Genomic DNA, 20,545 nt, shown 5'->3' with positions numbered 1-20,545 from the left:
TGCCGTCTGTACCATCAGATGCTCCATCTCCTCTGCCCCCCACATCTTTTTTACATATCCCCATGATTGCAAGTATATTACAGTATCAGTATTAGTATACCTGTCTCCCTGCTACTTCTTTAAGGACAGATGTTCCACCTTTTCATGCTTCTAGCACCATGTTCAACCCAGTAAGCACTTAATAAATGTTTTCTAAATGTATGAATAGATCCAGGATTTGTATTTATACAAACACCAAAGGTGGGGGAAGGAGAAAGTGTTAGTGTTGTCTAAGGACATCTTGATGTGAGTGCTTTTAACCTCTTTTAGTGCAGATTCACATTTTAATTGGGGCTTCTAAAAAGATTCTGGAACCAACACAGGTAAAAAATTAACCAAAAACAGAAGTTTCGTTTGTTTACAGATATTAATTAGAATATTAACAACAGTAAATTTCTGACTTACCATGGCAACGTCATCTAAAATGCTCTGAGGTGAACTATGAGCCATAACCTAAAAGAAACACATAACTGTCATTTTGAAAATAAATAAAAAATTAGCAATATAGTCAAAAATTTTTCAAGTACCCTCAAACTAATATGGGAATTTCTTGTGGCTGAAGAAACATTCTATAAATTTCTTAATTCCCAGAATCCTACTCTCTTCAATGGAAGTTTACGACAACCTGGGATCTTAATCACTATACTATGTGTTCTGTGGAAAGGGCAGGCTAAATTTGCTATTCCTAATGCTAAAAGAGCAGTAATGGTGGAAAAATAAGGATTTCCTTAAAATGCAATTATTCCTTTACAGATATACAGTGTTTCTACTATAACTATCTTATTAAAGATAAGACTTTGCCTTCAGGAGACAATGGAAGGATGTGGTACACCCTGGTGGTTAAGAGCACTTAGCGCTTACTTATTATAGGACTATGGTCAAGATAATCTCCCCATGACCTCAATTTCTACATATAAAAAATGGGGATAATAGCAGGAATTATACTTGCTAAGGTTGTTGGGAGGTTTAAAGAACATAACATTCTATAAAATGCTTAACACAGTACCTGCCAAGAACAAAGCCTGGCCCACAGCAAATTAATCAGTAAAAACAACTATTATTATGCTATGAAGGAAACTATTTTGCTCCTCTTCCAAAGGATGGATGACTGACAAATTCATGAAATAAGCTATCAGCTGTCTCCACAAATACCCCCTCAACTGTACTTCAGCAGCACTCTAACCATTAAGACATGGGGGTGGCAATACATTCCCAGGGGCAGAGAGAGCGCAAACTTGGCAGCAGTCAATGAATCTGTCCTCCTTGACCCTCTGAAATGAAAGCATATGGCATAGGGGTCTGAAATAAAGTGGAGGGGTTAAGTAGCCATGAAATCTCTTAATAACTGAAACTAAACTATCATAGACTTGGCTTTGCAAGATTTTTTATTTTAGAAAGTGTCTTAATATTTTAAAGTATAAAACAAATGTTGGGGATCGGGGCACCTGGGTGGCTCAGTCGTTAAGCGTCTGCCTTCGGCTCAGGTCATGATCCCAGGGTCCTGGGATCGAGCCCCGCATCGGGATCCCTGCTCTGCGGGAAGCCTGCTTCTCCCTCTCCCACTCCCCCTGCTTGTGTTCCCTCCCTCGTTGTGTCTCTCTCTGTCAAATAAATAAATAAAATCTTTTTTTTTTTTAAGATTTTATTTATTAGAGCATGAGTGGGCGGGATGGAGGGAGAGCGAGAAGCAGACTTCCCGCTGAGCAGGCAGCCCAACTCGAGACTCAATCCCAGGACGCCGTGATCATGACCCGAGCTGTAGGCAGATATTTAACTGACTGAGCCACCCAGGTGCCCCTGTAGCTACACATTTGGTTAGCTTTTTTTTTTTTTTTAAAGATTTTTATTTATTTATCTGACAGAGACACAGCAAGAGAGGGAACACAAGCAGGGGGAGTGGGAGAGGGAGAAGCACGCTTCCCGCGGAGCAGGGAGCCCGATGCAGGGCTCGATCCCAGGACCCTGGGATCATGACCTGAGCTGAAGGCAGACGCTTAATGACTGAGCCACCCAGGCGCCCCAAATAAATAAAATCTTAAAAAAAAAGAAAGTTGGGGATGAAGGGAGTAAAAGACTAACCTTAGAACAAACAAAATCAACTAATGTAGCTTCTTCTTCACCTATGTATTCTATAATTTTCTTATTAATCCATGGTCTAATCCGTCGTTCCATCAATATCTGCAAAATAAAGCATGGTTATTAAATTAAATAACTTTTTATTATATTTACTACAAAGTCTATAGCCTCATAATTTTTCTTAAAACTAAAATATAGTATGCTCTCATTTACAAGTTGAACGAAGACAGGTATGTATCAAGATACAATTACTTGCTTCTAATTGATGAAGACTTCAAGTACCACCAAGAATTTCCCCAATCATTTACCTAAATTCCTTGGCAGGTCAAGATGCCAGCCACATTATCGTCTCTACTTGTCATTAATAGAATCAGCTGACTTTGTATGCTATACTCAAAACCACTTCCAATAAAAATGATGAAATACAATGTGCTACTCACAGAATCCACAATAGACCAATCCAAGGGATAAGCAAAGAGCTCAGGTTTGGCCGTAGGAATTTTCTCAATGAGACTCTTAATGTGTTTGCGCTTTTCTTCAGTGTTTACAGTGCCTTTGGCAGCATTTTTATCATCTTCACCATAATCCAAGGGAACCAGTTTCCTTTTTCGGGGTACATCATCACTGTCTTCGTCCTCAAATTTGTTAAAGACACTATCTACGGGGAGTTTCTTTCTCTTCACAGAATTAGGTTGACCAGGACTATTGGAAGCACCTATAGTAAAAATCCTGTATTAGCATGATGACCTAATTTTCAAATGTTAATTACATTTTACAACCCACCATCCCTCAAGAGCAGTGCATAATGTACTTCCACAAATCTCAGAGAAAGATCCCAACTGTAAAAAATAACTCACTACTCACAAGTGCTAGAAAATTTAACTTTTCACTTCTTCTCAGAACTTGAGGCAGCTGCGGATATAGGAGCACTAGTAGAACTACGAAAACAATCGTGAGCTATAAAGGCATTTTTGAGTATTTTTCTATCTACTTACCAAGCAGCACATATTTATTTTTTCCTTAAGGCAAAATTTAAGTATATATAAGGGATTAAAATAAAGGAAAGAAGGAAGAAAATGCGAACATACCCAGTTTAAGACTTAGTCCTATTTTTGGCCTATGTTCCTCCGGTTGTTGTTGATCTGGTGAATTTTCATGAGGAATAATAATACCACATGGAGACTCATCCCCAGGAGTGTTGGGGGTTGCATTGCCACTGGCAGAGGAAACAGATGGGGCAGAACTGATGGGCCTCAGAGTTGGTTTGAGACAGGGCTTTTGCTCCGGCTCTTCCTCCTCTTCCATGGGTTCCTCTCGTTTTTCTTCTTTTTCTTGCTTCTCTTCTTCTTCTTCCTCTGATTCAGGTTCTTGCTTTATTTGTGGTTGTCTGCGCCTTTCAGCCTCTTGTTCCATCTAACACCAAAAAATAACATGACTAACAGACCACAACTATACTCTACTCAACCAGCTTTCTGTTTTCCATTATCTTTCATAAAACCTCTATTTTTCATTAGGAATAATGCTTGCTTGCTTCTATAATCAGAAAGCTGAGTAGGTCTATAGAATATATTAGGTACTCTGCAAAATGTTTTCTTATATTTTTAACATTTACATATAAAATTATTTAAACTCTTCAGATGTTATTATAACAAAGGCAAATACATAATAGGTGGCTAATTTGAAAGGAAAAGGTATGTTTTTTTTATTTTTATTGAAATTATAATCCAAAGTTTTATTTTGTTTTAATTTTAAAGGTTTTATTTATTTGAGAGAGAAAGAGAGAGAGAGCATGAGCAGGGAGGAAGGGCAGAGGGAGAGGGAGAAGCAGGCTCCCCATGCAGCAGCAGGGCTTGATCCAGGACCCCGTAATCATGGCCTGAGCTGAAGGCAGATGATTAACTGACTGAGCCACCTAGGCGCCCCCCAAAAGTTTATTTTAGAACAGCACGGACAACTGCCTAAGAGGCAACTCAAATCCTCAGCTTGGTCATCAACAATTATTTGTTCTGTGGCACCTGGCTGGCTCAGCCAGTAGAGCATGCAACTCTCGATCTCAGGGCTGTGAATTCGAGCCCCATGGTGAATGCAGCGATTACTTAAAAATAAAATCTTTAAAACGCAATTATTTGGTCTTTCTAGGTCATGGCTAAGGATGGTAGTCACTTTTGTATTCATGAATCGGGAAAGAAAGAAAGAGAGGGGAAAAAATTTTTGGAGTCAAAAGCCTATACCAAAATGAACACTCTCCCTGAAATCATGAAAGATTAAACAACAACAACAACAACAACAAAATAACCAATAAGAGCATTATAAAAACTTGAGTAAATTTCATCAATAATTTTTCTGAGCATGAAACAAAAAAAATATAACAAAAAGATTCTGGGGGCTCCTGGCTGGCTCAGTCGATTAAGTGTCTGACTTAGGCTCAGGTCCTGATCTCAGGATCCTGGAATTGAGCCCCATGCTCAACAGGGAGTCTGCTTCTCCCTCTCCCTACCGCTCATGCTCGCTCTCTAAAATAAATAAATAAAATCTTAAAAAAAGATCCTGAACTACATAACAATTAAAAGTTGGTGCATGACATGACATGACTTAACCCCATCTAACTATCAATTCACAAAGTAGTACAATGACCATTAAACAATCTGTAAGGCATTCAAACCAACTGGTAGAGAATTAAAACATAAAAACACACCCAACCTAAATGTTACAATGGTAAGGATTTAAAAGACCAACAATATGCCATAATGGTCAAGGTATGAAAACAGACATAAAGCTATAAACTGGCAATATTCTGAGTGAAAGATTAAAAACCCAAATTAAAAGCACATTAGAAAACAGCATGTAAATTATAATCCCACTTATAAAATTTATGTGAGGAGGGTAAACATATGCCTGTGTGATGACATTTTAAAAACCACAAATCTAGGGGCACCTGGGTGGCTCAGTCAGTTAACCATCTGCGTTTGGCTCAGGTCATGATCTCAGGGTCCTGGGATCGAGCCCCGCATCGGGATCCCTGCTCTGCGGGAAGCCTGCTTCTCCCTCTCCCACTCCCGCTGCTTGTGTTCCCTCTCTCGCTGTGTTTCTCTCAGTCAAATAAATAAATAAAATCTTTAAAAAAAAAAAAAAAACCCACAAATCTATAATGATTGTACCAGGCTGATAAGAAAGCAGATGGTTTTTAATTTCTTCACTATTGTGTCACATGTTGTCTGAACCTTCTATTTACTCATGTAAGTACTTATTCTATCAACAGGAAAAAAAACACAATTTCATTTTGAAAAATAAAAGGGGCATGTAAGAAGACATGGTTTCTGATGACAAACAGGATATAAGAGATTTTTTCAAGTTGATATAAAGAATTTACAATATTATTAGATTCATGATATATTAAGAACTAAAAATTTTCTAAAATGACATTCTACTCTTTTTTTTTTTTTTTTTAAAGATTTTATTTATGTATTTGAGAGAGAGAGAATGAAAGACAGAGAGCATGAGAGGGAGGAGGGTCAGAGGGAGAAGCAGACTCCCTGCCGAGCAGGGAGCCCGATGCGGGACTCGATCCCGGGACTCCAGGATCATGACCTGAGCCGAAGGCAGTTGCTTAACCAACTGAGCCACCCAGGCGCCCCGACATTCTACTCTTAAAACCTTTTTTTAAATGGCATGCTGTTCATGAAAACATCTTTAATTTATTTAGGAAATAAAAAGATTTAGGGTGGCAGTGAGAAGGAACTCAAACCCCAAAAGTCATGAAATGTGAGAACACGTTATGGGAAGGACAGGTTTCTAGAAAAGTTTTATTAGATGACATTCATTTAACTTAGGTAATATTTCACAGAAATAAAGGAATAAGACACAGGAAGGTGTTTAGAATAATTAAAGCTGTAAATCAACTAAGACTGATGATCTGCATAATAAAATAAAGAAAAAGTACTAATATCATCCCCCCAAACAGCAAGATCCATGGAGCATAAACTGCATTTCCCTTATGAGAACATTGTTGTGGATGTTAGGGTAACTCACCCTTTGGAGCTCTGCATCTGGATCTGGATGCCCTTCAGCCAGAAGGCGCTGCCTGATTTCCTCTAGCTCTTCCTTCTCTCTCTTCCTATCCCGTTCATCAGCTTCCATTTCCTTTTCCCTATCACGCAACCTTTTCTGAAGAGCGCTTCCTCTGCAAAAGTAAATCATAACAGGCCTTGATACTCAGAGATCAACTATTACAACACATAATGTCTCCAAAAGTACCTTCTTTCAATATTAAAAAGCTGTATGTTAGGAAAATGAAAAATGTCTTACTGTTTTTGTATCTGCAGAACACCCAAGACAGTGTGCTCTCCACACATAAACAGTTTAATAAGGAAGCATGGTCTTGTCATTTATCACCATGCCTCATTCTCAAGTCATTCTAAGTAAGTGTCTAAAACAAGCAGAAAACAGTTTTCTGATGAAAGAAAGCTCTCATTTTGTACTCATTCCACAGGGAAAGCCCAACACACAATTTGTTTTCTTGGATGCCAAGTTGTGAAAAACTACTACAAGTAGTAGTAATACCACTAAGAACAGTCCTCTATCTTCAATTTAAATCAATTCTTTCCCTTATGGAAAAAATCCTTGAAGGAAGTAGTGCAGAATCAACAGAAAGCAGAGATTCTCTCTAGCTAGCGGTATATTACATCTCAGAATGCTGAAATTATGTACTACCACTGATTTTATGATTCAATAATTTTACTGATGATTTTTTTTTCATTTTCTACAAAGTCAAATCCTTGGCATGCTTTTGAAGTTGCTAATTCCAATGTTTTAATTATGGGGTACGGTATATTAAAATGATATACTAAATGCCTTCACTACATGCCCTGGATCCTATCAGATACATGAGGTTAAAAAGAAAAATCAAAATATTGTCCATATCCTCAGAGAAATTACAGTTTGGAATGGAGGAAGCAGAACAGAGCCAACAATTTTACCATACTGCCACAGTGCTAGAATGAGAGTATTTTAGAAATGCCATGGGAACAAAGACATGAGGGAAGGCAAGCTTTACAACCGTCACTTTACAGTAATATTATCAACAGGGCAGGGGATGGGATGGCATTGGGTTTGCTTTGTAACATTCTTGAAATCCTTGAATGCAAAAATTTTTAGACCAGTTATCAAGACTAGTTATAACTTGCTATAAAAACTGGACCTCTATAAAACACATGAAAAAAATTAATCTGTTTTAATACTATGTGGACCACCACCCCACAAAAGATAGAACTGTTGATCCCTTTCCAACAGTTCTCCCCCGCACTCCCAAAAACATCTTATCAAATATGGAGGTGATTACAAGGTAGAATATGAAGATTTTCTTTCTTATTCCACTGAATAAACTTGCACCCTCTGGTAGGGAAAATACAGCTAATAAAATGCTGAAAGTATGAGCTCATAAAGCAAGGATTCTTTACCTGTAATATTTGGGATCATCTCTATCATCATCATAATCTTCTAAGAATTCTTTTAGTCTTTTAGCTTCTTTTGCCTTTGAGAAATAAAAGACAAAGTGTGCAAAATTAACATAAAAGTCATGTAGAATATCCCCTCCTTTCTTGGAGATAAATTTTTCTTATCCATACCACTTGAATTTTGTAATTCTCATGTACTCTGTATATTAAATTTAAATAACATTAGATATATTTTATCTTTTACTCATAAAACAAGCCAGATTTAGAACTTATCTATGCAAAAAAAACCACATATAGTATTCCTCTCTGGATATAATCTTCAAAGTACAGTAATGAAACCTGAGCAAACCAAGAAACAAAACAAAGTTATTTTATTGAATCTATTAACTCAACAAAAATACTTTACCTTTCATTTGTAGATACATTATGCTACAGAAAATAAGTTTTTAAGAAATGCAGGACTGAAAATTCAAATCATGTTCATGCATCAGTCTAACTTCGGGTACACAAACCATGAAAGTATAGGACTCTCTTATTTTTGAATTTCAAATATAACTATTGTATTTAATACCACTTATAGCTAACAATTACATACAAATATATAATACATAAAAATATTTACTTATAATCTATATCCTTATCTGCTCTATCAACTATTATATCTAGTATATCTATATACAAAGGAGATGATACGTTTCTAAATATAGTAAAAATTTAGATTACAGTGAAATTTTAATACATTTCAAATTTCAAATGTTACCTCTCTGTAAAGACTTCCCTGATCTAACCATCGACCATCACCAATTCCCATCCCCAAACAGAACTCTTTCTCTGCACTCCCAAAATACTGTGAACACCCCTTTATCATACCTTAAACATTCATACACATTACAGTAACTACCTCTCTCTCTGAAAATACCACCCACTTGTTTCAGAGTTAGAAGCATTAGTTACTCCTGTAAGCCCAGTACCCAGCACAAGCACCAAGGCTGGGATATAATGTACTTGACTCAAATGTGTCAAATGAAGGAAAGCAGATTTGTTAAAGAGGAATGACAAAACTTACAAGTATTTAAATAAAACACAGGAAGGTGCATGAGATACATACTAAAATATGAACATAAATTACCAGCCTTGAGGAGTAGAAACCTTCACTTTTTACATCATGTACTTCTGTTACTTGAATATTTCGATGTAATAAGTAACTGCTTTTGTAACTGGACTTTTTTAAAGCTCTCAAACAAAAAAATAATAGGAAAATTTTCTCTAAAAAGACAGATTTCCGATTTACTTGTAAAAAGCAGGACCACTTCAAATCTATCCCACCATGTTGTTCATGGCAAACAGCTCTTCTAAATAATCGTTTCCCACTATATTATTCTCTTCCTATTTTCTAACGTAGGGGTGAAAAAGAAATTCTAGAATGGGAATTGAAATTACTATCAATAATTCTAGCATTATGGATATATACAGAAAACCCACACTATCTATCTAGTTTCTACATGCACCCTCTTGGTTACTTACAAAAACTCCCTCTATGTCTCATGTTCAAAAGCTACTTGAAGATTCCTAACTTCAGTGAAGTTTTTGGAAGAATAATCTCCAAACTGGAGATAAAGAAACTTTCACGAAATTCTGGCAAAGACAGAACACATGGAACATACTACCCAAGCAAATACTATGACAAAATTTTTTTGTCATTCTTCTTAGTAACAACCTCTGCCAATGGTTTCCCTATTATAGTTCATCAAACAGTGTAAATGCAAAAAATGTCATGTACTTAAAAGATAGCATGAGGAAAAACTATAATTCATATGTTATATACTGAAGACAATAATGGTGATTCATAAAAACAGGTCTTTACGCTATATGTTAATTAAGTGGAATTTAAATAAAAACATGAAAAACAAAAAACAAAGAGGTCTTCTCATGACACTATTCCCTTCATCCACATGTGCCACACCAATACAGAACAGTATCTATCAATATCTACCAATGCCTCTTCAAAATCAACATGTTACAGACTCTTAATTAAGAATGTTTTAGGGGCGCCTGGGTGGCTCAGTCGTTAAGCGTCTGCCTTCAGCTCAGGTCGTGATCCCGGGGTCCTGGGATCGAGCCCCGCATCGGGCTCCCTGCTTGGTGGGAAGCCTGCTTCTCCCTCTCCCACTCCCCCTGCTTGTGTTCCCTCTCTCACTGTGTCTCTCTCTGTCAAATAAATAAATAAAATCTTTAAAAAAAAAAAAAAAAAAAAAAAGAATGTTTTATAAATTCTCATTTTATATATATTATTCTAAGGCAGACTTACTTCAACGGTATGCCAAAAGATAATTTTGTTTATAGGCAGCAAAAATGTGAAAATTAAGAGTAAAAGAGATTTTGGTGGACTGGAATTGTCTGAAGATTACTTGAAATACATAAAAATTAAATTACCTAGGGTCGCCTGGGTGGCTTAAACAGCTGGGTGTCCCAACACTTGATTTCAGCTCAGGTGGCGATCTTAGGATCATGAGATGGAGCCTCACTGGGTATGGAACCTGCTTGGGATTCTCTCTCTCCCTCTTCCTTTTGCCCCTCTGCCCCCAAATTAAATTGTCTATACTGAGAGCTCGTACATTTTAATGACAAAGTTACTTCTAATCTAGTTAATGGTCAAGAATTTGACCTGATTTTTATCTGAAAAATCACTAATTTGTAACCTAGAATATTACCATTTCTCTTCTTCTTTCTTCTTCTCTTTCGGCCTCTTTCTCATACTCCCGGGTTTTCTTCCGTTCTCTGATTTCCCAATTCTTAAGGCGCTAAAAAAGAAATTGTCAAATTTAGTAATACAAATGTATCCAAAGGGCTCTAAAATTTTTTTTTTTTTTTTTAAGATTTTATTTACTTATTTGACAGAGAGAAACACAGAGAGAGAGGGAACACAAGCAGGGGGAGTGGGAGAGGGAGAAGCAGGCCTCCCTCGGAGCAGGGAGCCAGATGCGGGGCTGGATCCCAGGACCCTGGGATCATGACCCGAGCCGAAGGCAGACGCTTAACGACTGAGCCACCCAGGCGCCCCAAGGGCTCTAAAATTTTTGACTAACCTACTGAATAGCAAGCTTTAACAATAAAAGCATTCCTCGGGGCATCTGGGTGGCTCAGTTAACTGCCCAGCTCTTGGTTTCGGCTCAGGTCATGATCTCAGGGTCGTGAGATCGAGTCCCACGTGCTGGGCTCCATGCTCAGCATGGAGTCTGCTGGAGTTCTCTCCCTCACCCGCTCCCTCTGCACACATGGGCGCATGCTCTCTCTCTCAAATAAATAAAATCTTAAAAAATAATGATAATGAAGAATAAAAGCATTTTCTCAATTTACCTCTTGGTAAGCAGCTTCTTTTTCTCGGAGTTTTCTTTCAAGTTTCCTTCGTTCGTAAGCATCTTCTTCATCTTCTTCTCGGTCACGCTTCTTGTCTTTCTCTCTCTCTCGTTCCCGTTCCCTTTCTCGCTCTCTCTCTCGCTCTCGTTCTCTTTCTCGTTCCCGTTCTCTCTCTCTCTCTCTTTCTCGCTCCCGTTCCCTTTCACGATCTCTGCTCTTTTCTCTATATAAACAAAAGATTTTAAAAATCTGTCAGTCTTTGTTTTCCTTTATAAACCAAGGGAAAAGACGGCAACTTATATTACAAAATAACACACAAACTCATAGGCCGGAATTTAGCATTTGATTTCTGCAAAACTGTAAACTCCTCTATACGTATCAGGATGACACAACATAATTCTAGTCTCAAATTCTCAATTGCATTTTAAATTCAATGTTAATGCTTATCAGTATCTCAGAAAACAAACACACCTGGATATAAGAAATATAAAGGACTGACAAACACGTTAAAAGACAGCCTACTTCACTAGTGATCAAGGAATAAAGGTGTTGGCAAAGGTGTGGAGAAAAGACCATTTTGGCATGTTGGATGGATAAATCAGAACTGTATCTACTGGCAAGGAAAAGTTCTCAAATATTTAATTCAGGGCGCCTGGGTGGCTCAGTTGGTTAAGCGACTGCCTTCGGCTCAGGTCATGATCCTGGAGTCCCGGGATCGAGTCCTGCATCAGGCTCCCTGCTGAGCAGGGAGTCTGCTTCTCCCTCTGACCCTCCTCCCTCTCATGCTCTCTGTCTCTCATTCTCTCTCAAATAAATAAAATCTTTAAAAAATATATATATATATTTAATTCAGAATGATAAAACCAAATTGCAGAATATATGTAGTTTGATGCCATGGATCTAATTAAATACAAATATATTTATTTGTACACATATAAAACAATATAGTGTTTATGGATTCATATCCATAATAAAAGTATACATACACTGACTGTATGTCAAATTCTTGATAATCCTTATCAGGTTACTCAAGAGGATAATGACTATTCCAGGAGAGGAAGGAAGGGAAGGATTTTAATGCCCACTAAAGACTAAGGACACTGGATTTCTAGTTCCAGCAACTGGTGGACTGACTAAAGTGGACCTCCTTTCAGCTACAATCAGGTGAAAATTTGCAACACAGAAATGTATTATCTGAAAACCAGCTGGGGAAAAAAAGGTGAGCTTTTCTTCCTTCCCCACTTCCTTCGTTCATTTTTGCTTTACTCCTTCCTAAGAATTTGAGATGATTCATCAAACAAATTCAATATAATTAAGAAAAAACTTAAAATAAAAACAAGGTAAAATTACTAGGAGTCCTAAATTGAGAGCTAGGAGGTGAGTCGTGGCCATACAGTGGGCTACAGGACCAAGTAAAGACGAGCGGCTAAAAGCAGGGGTGCTAGAGATGATTTCCCAGGATGCAGGACCTCAATGAAATGGTAAATAGAAAAGATGCCCACCAACCCAGGGAGACAAGAGGGAATCAGGTCTGCCCATAACACTGGGTGGACAGTGGTTGTGTTCTGGGTCTGCGTATAAACTAGCGTCAGATAAAAATTAACCCTGAAGTTGAGAACTGTTACTTGAACCAATGTTTACATGTGTGAGACAGCAAGCCAGGCATGCTCTGTGCCTAAGGAAGTTCTCTCCTCACACAAATGTAAACGGTGTGGAGAGTGCCTAACTGCAGTTCTACTAAAGCGATCAGCAAACAGTAACTTCCACCAACCCTTACCTTGATCGACTCCGATCCTTATTCCGATCCGAGCTCCTTTCCCGATCGCGGTCCCGGTCTCTCTCTCGGTCCCGGTCACGGTCTCTTTCTTTTGTCCGGTCACGATCCCTATCTCGTTCTCGTTCCCGCTCCCGTTCTTTCTCTTTTTCTCGTTCACGTTCTCTTTCCCTTTCTCGTTCCCGTTCTCGCCTTTCTCGTTCCCTTTCACGCTCCCTCTCTCTTTCTCTCCGTTCTTTCTCAATTTCCTGTCTTTCTTTCTCCTTTTTGCCTTTCTCTTCTTCCAGTTTCTAGAAACCAATAAAAGTACTTTTAGAGTTAACTCTGTAGCTCCAGTATTCAGATATTTCCCGGCGCAATGCCCAATATAAGGAACAAAAACAACCAAACCACTGGCACTTTAATATTAAGTACTTGTGGTTTTACTTGACAAATTAAACTGAAGCAATCACAAGACTAAATAGATTGCGTGCAAACCCATATACTCTACACAGACCAGGAATCTCCAATCTTGGATGCTGGGAGATTGTGTCAAGTGTGGCTGGCCACTCAATGATTATGTAATAACTAAATGACCATGAGAAATGTGGTGATTAGTAGTAATTTCTAGAAATACAATCACTTAGCTAAAATGTAACTTCCCTCATTATGAATTTCTGTAAATCAGTGTGACTACTGATTTACTATTGATACTAAATATAACCCCAAACTTCCCATTACCTACAGGTTACTACTTGAAGATTTCAAAGGGGAGGTGGGGGAGGAGAGTCAGGTCACTGTAATACAACTAAATAATCTTCTACCCTCTGGTTTGCCCACCCTCCAAAAGATAAGCTGAATTCAGCCAACATTTGCCCTATTATCTAAATGGAAACATTTACTCCCACCATTACAAGATGGACAGCCCACTAAATACAAAAAGTTTAAAATCACTCACTTCAAGCAAAAATGTACATAATTGTAATATTCTCATTTCACTTAATTTTAAAAGCAACATATTTATGCCCATTACGCCTATAAGACAATAAAAATATATCAACAGTGATAAATCCATCCTTGGAAGGAACGATTGCATATGAACTTACAGATGCTGTGCTAGGACATGGATCGCCAACACTGGATTAACCTTGCCTACAAGCTATGTTTCTGGGAGGAAGAGCAAGTACATGGTTCACAAATAAACCAAATAACAAAGTCAGACCAAGTTTGTACCCTGACAAGATTACCAGTGTACTACACGGTTTCTACACAAACTCAGAAAAAAAAACGAAAACAAAACAAAAAAAAAACCCAAACAGGAAAAACAAAACAAAACAAAAACAAAATACATTTATCCCTTTGGTTCCATGTTTAGTGTCACCGAAATGAAATTTAAACTGCAACAATAAAATGTGCATTTTTTTTGTCTTTTCTCAGTCATGTAAAGCATTTAAAACAACTTTAAAAAGCAATCTTACCTGTTATACTTTTTCTCTTGTTCATGGCTCAGAGAACTGATAGAGGATTATGAGAGAAAAGCTAATGCATGAGAAATCAATATATTCAGCTGCTGTGCCAGTCTCTATCAAAGGAGAATGTAGGCAAAGCCAATACTGAATACACTGAGGTTACAAAGAGAAGAGAAAAGAAATCATAGAAAGAGGACAGAAACTGAAAGCTATTTAAAGGGGCGAATTCTAATTTCTGAAACAGTTCTAATGGACTATAAAAATTTGTATTGTAAAATGAGGCTAGACTACATAAAACTTACCTCAGTGTCATACACTTATAAAGAAATATTTATTTCTGAGATAATAGATACTTACAGACTTATTTTAGCTGTCCCAATAATAATTTCTTTTGTAGAATTTAACTTTTTTTACTTTTGCTTATTCACTGTACTACTTATTTCTTAGTAGTGTATACTTCCACTTATGTAAATAATAATTTGTTTCAGAACTCATTTCAAAAGTTTTGTTCTAAGTAAATGAACAAGTGAGTGAATCTGGTCCACACTAAATGCATTTCTAAAAGACTATATATGCGGTAAGTAGATGGACACCTACGTACATATGTATATTTTAAGACAAAACTAGAGATAAAGAAAATGAAGTGAGTCTAAAAAGATGTAAGAAAGTAATGAAATAATGAAGAGGAAAGGACAGAAAAAAAAATCATAAATCTTACCTTATTCTCTCTTCAGACTCGTCCGTGCTGTAAATGGACGCCCCCTGCCACGCTGATACCCTGACAGTCTGTGGTTATTTAATAAACTCATACCAAAACATGCAAAGGTTCACTGAGCTCATTTTTTGTTACTAGAGTTTCAAATGTTCCCTTTAACCATACCACCCAACAAAAAGAACTGTTTTCATTTTCATTTTTATCTTTTTTTAAAGTACATTTTGGAAAAAACATCTCCCCCCCATAGTGAAGTAAGTCTAAGGCAGTCAAATGCCTGACAGCTTCTCAAACTCTGAAGCACTTATCTTTTGAATTAATTTTTTTAAAACACAATTTTCTCATACTTTACCAATGACGTGACAGGGTTTAACAAATAACAACAAGGGGGTAAACCACACACACAACTGTATACCATTTTCAAGCTTACTCAGACCCTGAATTTGAGTATTGAACCTAACCAAAAGTATTCCTTGAAAATCACTTCCCACAGACTACCTTTTAAACTCAAAATTAATTTGGGAAAATTATATTTGTGCTTTTAGACATACTTAATTCCTGAAAAAGCACTGTGTATGTGAGCTACGGCTGGGCATCTGGATAGTAAGTGTTCAGCAGCAGTGATTCAATGGCACTGTCACCTTGGGATTTTGAAAGCAGTAAGAAAAAGTAAGATTGAATAAAAGAAAAAGTGAACACTTAACATTACACTGAGTTGAAGATCACTCAGTCTTTAGAGTAAAAACCAGTAACATCTTATCTCTAACATCAAAATACATTTCATGCAGTGTTTGCATTTTACCGTCCATAAGCATCACCTTAAACACCAGCAAACATTCACAGATGCACTGTCATGAGAGAAGCTTTCAATAGGCAAAACTCGTGAGTGGGATTTACTATGCACAAATACCCATTTCCAAGCCAGTTACCCCTTTGCATATTTTTCTGAGGGGGCATCCATAAATATAATAAAAAACAGAAGCTCATACTTACATCCTATTCCTTGTTACTTTCCAAGCTGAGAGTTTCATCTTGCATTAGTCACCATATGATCTCTATCATAATGGTGGGGGTCAATGAATAGATTAGCTTTATGGGAATTTACAGTTCTTCCATGCATCTAAAATTTGGTAAGTCTGGTAACCACTGACCTACTTTTTAAAATCTCCCCCTCTCAACTTAAATCTACACAAATATATATCTTATATTTTAATCTCAGCTCTAAAGAAACGATTTTCGTAAGATTAAGTTAAATAACTGCCCCAAGAAATACACTACAGTGTAGGTTATCCTGCTGCCCCACTGAATCTAATTTAAATCTGACCTTGATGTTTATGTTAAAATCTAAAAATAAAATTAGCTTTTATAAAAGTGAGATGACTGCAGAGTAGTCAGTAACTGAAAAAACTAAGTACAATATGTCCAGGACCACTTTAATATGGTATTGTTCTTCTGTTTCTTTGTCTCTATCTAAATATTAATTAACCTATAAAAAGCACTTAAAATTATATTCTAATGTAAGGTTGATTTTTTTCTTTTTGTCTGTTTGCTTTGGGTTCTGTAAAAAGTCTAGATTGGTATCAAGTAAAAAAACAAGAATACTACCTTGTGTGTGTCTCTGAATTTGCTGATCTCTCGGGATATCAGATCTCTTTTGTCTTCTTCCATTTCTATAGCATTTATATCCTCCTAAAAAAGATAGGAGGGATAGGAGAGAATGCATTAAAAATTAATCTACATCAATACAAAGATACTAGAATTCAAAGATATTCTGTACCATCTTACAAAAAAGATAGAAGTAAAATAAAACAGAATTTATATAGTGAAAAAAACTAGTGATCTAAGTTAAATAGTGAGAAATCAGATGAACAAGAATCACAAGTCTGGCCATTAGCAATAAATAGTTATTGTCAATGCCTATAATGTAAACGAACCTTAGTGATGAGTGGGTAAGGGATCAGTGGGGCCACTGGAAATCTGCGGAAAATCTGCGGAAAAATCCACAAAGATTAAAAAAAAAGCAAGAGTTTTCATTACTCTGCACAACAATTTGCTGTATGTTTATACTGTAAGCAATGTAAGATTTCTGTGACATTTTCTTGATTTCAAATGACTTAGTAAAAAAGATTTCACTCACTCTCTTTAACCCCTCCTGTCACCCACCACCTCCTCACCCTCCAACTCCCCAGGCAACGGAATAAGGAAAGTCTCACACTAGTAGGACTTTTTCCTTCATCCCCTGGAAACAATCATAACAACAAAATTTACCCATAATTCCTGCCATTGAGCAGGATCTCTTTGATCCTCTCCTCCAAACCCATATCAAACAAATATTCTAACTATTTTCTCCTTTCCCGTTAATGCTGTGGAGGAAGAACGAGCTCTACAAACCTCAATTACCCTATACCTGATGGACTACCAATTCCCATTCCCAATGACTTGCATTTCACTAGACAGGTTTTTATGACCATATGAGGAAAAACAAGCCAAGTAATAAAAATGTATTTGGCCACAAAGCAAATTGAAGATAGCCTAATAAGGCTCTCAAATTCAAAATAAAATGAACCGTAACTACCCAATGATATTAAAAACCACAGTACATGTTTCACAGTACTTTTTCACGGCATATACAATCCACGCACACAACATACTCCCGATATTTTTAAAGAATACTCCCCGGATTTTTCTCTAAATTTATCCAAAAGAAATGAGTGTAAAAAAACAAACATTTTTGGGGCATCTGGGTAGCACAGTCGGTTAAGCACCTGACTCTTGGTTTCAGCTCAGGTCATGATCTCATGGTCGTGAGATCGAGCCCTGCATTGGGCTCCAAGCTCAGTGCGGAGTCTGCTTCAGATTCTCTCTCCCTCTGCCTCTCCTACTCATGCTCTCTCTCTCTCAAATAAACAAATAAATCTTAAAAAAAATTTTTTTCTTTTAACCTGGACACCCTACTATTTAATTAGCTTAGGCTGGCAAAGAATGATAATATAATACACTGGGGAGGAGTGTTTCATATTCTCCTACTCTTTCACCACCCTCCAATTAGAAGTACAACTGCATTACTGTCCACAGAGGGAATGAGATGTGGTTTAGAAGAAAAGGTGGCAAAAATTAAAGAATGGGTGAAAATATTCAGTGAAGGATAGCTGGTGTCCTGGTTGAAGCAGGGATAGTACAATATCAGGGAGTAAGGCAAAAACAAAGCCAGCCCCTTCATGGCCAAAAAAAACAAAAACAAAAAGACTTCCTTTGTCCCTTAATATCGGCATTTACTTCATGAGTCCCGGGTTTTCTCCTTATATAATTTGAATCCAGAGATAAACACAAGTATCCATGCCAGTGCATTTCAAACATATAAAACAAATATTTTGGTGAAAAAAAATTAGTGAGTTACTTGATAAAACATGGTCAAATTAGGCTTGGCAGTATATTGTTATAAACCTTAGTCATTTTCCCCTTGAAAGTTGCAATGCAATGAAAGCACAAAAGTGACACCATAAAAAGTAAACCGTAGAAACGACTATTGTCAGAAATCAGTAACACATACGTCCTCCTTCTTCTCCTTCTTCTTCTTCCTGGGGTGAGAGTCAGATTCTTGTGAGGGGGCATTGAGCTCACTGGAGTATTCTCGTATTAAAACTTCAATGGCCCCTTTGATCATCTGATCTCTTCTCTTTGTTTCTTCATCTAAGGCTTCTTCATCATCATTAGTGACAGTTTCTGGCCTCGCATTCTTTAAAAAAAAAAAAAAAATCAAGGCAAGTTCAGGGAAGTGAAGAGGAAAAAAAAATCAAAAAAGAAAATCATTCTAAAACAAGTTAGTACACAAAACAAAACAAACATGTTTTCTCTAAAACATCTGTACAGTCCTATTAAATGCAGACTTGGTTTTGTTCTTAACTTCACAAAACTAAATTTCATTTCATTTACTGATTTTTCTTAGACACTGATACTTTATCATTTTCTTTTCCTTTTTTCCTTTAATAGCTAATACTCTGACCCCTAACCAGTTACAGGGAGATTAAACCACAGTACGAACATACTACACAACACATCTGCCAAGTTTTCAGTTTTTCAGATTGTCTTCCTCAAATACTTCCACAAACTAATGTTTACTAAATTTTTTTTTTTTTAAGATTTTATTTATTTGACAGAGAGAGAGACAGTGAGAGATTCTGGGAAAACAAGCAGGGGGAGTGGGAGAGAGAGAAGCAGGCTCTCCACCGAGCAGGAAACCCGATGTGGGGCTGGATCCCAGAACCCTGGGATCATGACCTGAGCCATAGGCAGATGCTTAACGACTGAGCCACCCAGGCGCCCCTAATGTTTACTAAATTAACCAAAACACAGTTATGGGGCGCCTAGGTGGCTCAGTCTTTAAGTGTCTACCTTGGCTTAGGTCGTGATCCCAAGGTCCTGGGATCCAGCCCCGCATCAGGCTCCTTGGGGGAGCCTACTTCTCCCTCTCCCACTCCCCCTGCTTGTGTTCCCTTCTCTTGCTTTGTCTCTCTGTCAAATAAATAAATAAAATCTTCTAAAAAAAAAAAAAAAGTTGAAAATTTCATTATGTGCAAAAAGCAAAATACAACTATGTATACTGTGAGAGCCACCATTTAAAATAAACAAAAGTATGTGTAGGTTAAACGAATGAAAAAACACAAGGCAGCTATATAGAACAAAACGCAAGCATCAAAAAAACAAAAAGGCAAGCATCAGACCTGCGCCAGGGACTGAAACAATGACATCTTTTTCCTCCTCTGCTTCCTATAATATGGTAATACCACTTACAAAAACCATATACTTATACACTAAGAAGGAACAAACTCTAAATACTGCACATATCTTTCTCCCATGACTTGCACATTTAACTTGCACCTTATAAAAAATAACAACACAAAATTCATGCTGTAATGCTTCTCACAAATAAGTAACTATCTGTAGGACTTTATTATTTTTTAAAAGACTAACCTAATTGTATTGATGTAAAAAAAAAAATTACTGACTTCTAATGTACCAATATTCTTCTTCCTTTTGTCTTAGATTATTTTAAGGCCCTTGGTTAAGGAATTAATCCAGTTCAAACTACACAATTTAGAGAATGACCTCAAAACTCTGTTACTCTCAACCACTCTTTTCTTAAAACTAGAAGAGATGGGAAAGTAGGACAAGCAACAAGATAAACAAAGATATGTACAAAAATTTTTGTAATTTAAAACCACACACACACACATCTTAAGGCATTTATCAATTTACTTGGTAAACATATGCTGTGTACATTTTCAGATACAAATGAGAACAATGCTCTTCTGCATAAATACTGGCTCTTGGTCACAATGCATGCAACTATTCGAAGTAAGTTTCATACCTTGTGGCTCCTGAATACAACTTAGCAGTGATTTCATATTTTATAATTCATAATTTTATAATTCTGAAAGCTACCTCCAGTGGATACTAATTCAACAGGCATTTATTTCTTGATTTGCTCAACAAAATTTTTTTAGTTAAAAAAATTTTCTTGGGGGGGGCGCCTGGGTGGCTCAGTCGTTAAGCGTCTGCCTTCAGCTCAGGTCATGATCCCAGGGTCCTGGGATTGAGCCCCACATCGGGCTCCCTGCTCTGCGGGAAGCCTGCTTCTCCCTCTCCCACTCCCCCTGCTTGTGTTCCCTCTCTCGCTGTGTCACTC

The 20,545-nt window shown here is 37.2% G+C and overlaps 1 protein-coding gene across 2 annotated transcripts in view; it reads right to left on the bottom strand.

Annotated features, from left to right (window-relative positions):
- RBM25 (RNA binding motif protein 25) overlaps nt 1–20,545 on the bottom strand; it is a 56,627-nt gene that overhangs the window by 4,192 nt on the left and 31,890 nt on the right. For both annotated transcript variants that reach the window (XM_036097526.2, XM_036097589.2), the window contains 12 exons: nt 18,410–18,595; nt 16,794–16,847; nt 16,465–16,548; nt 12,703–12,989; nt 10,926–11,148; nt 10,280–10,369; nt 7,572–7,645; nt 6,145–6,295; nt 3,204–3,528; nt 2,556–2,830; nt 2,119–2,217; nt 445–492 (listed from right to left, as the gene is read on the bottom strand). In XM_036097526.2, coding sequence (XP_035953419.1) covers nt 445–492; nt 2,119–2,217; nt 2,556–2,830; nt 3,204–3,528; nt 6,145–6,295; nt 7,572–7,645; nt 10,280–10,369; nt 10,926–11,148; nt 12,703–12,989; nt 16,465–16,548; nt 16,794–16,847; nt 18,410–18,595 — 1,896 coding nt within the window. The remainder of the gene's footprint in view (nt 1–444; nt 493–2,118; nt 2,218–2,555; nt 2,831–3,203; nt 3,529–6,144; nt 6,296–7,571; nt 7,646–10,279; nt 10,370–10,925; nt 11,149–12,702; nt 12,990–16,464; nt 16,549–16,793; nt 16,848–18,409; nt 18,596–20,545) is intronic.

Source organism: Halichoerus grypus, chromosome 8 (assembly GCF_964656455.1).
Source record: "Halichoerus grypus chromosome 8, mHalGry1.hap1.1, whole genome shotgun sequence".
Classification (NCBI taxonomy): Eukaryota; Metazoa; Chordata; class Mammalia; order Carnivora; family Phocidae; genus Halichoerus; species Halichoerus grypus.
The sequence above is the reverse complement of the archived record's forward strand: the minus strand, read 5'-3'. Positions and strand labels throughout refer to the sequence as shown.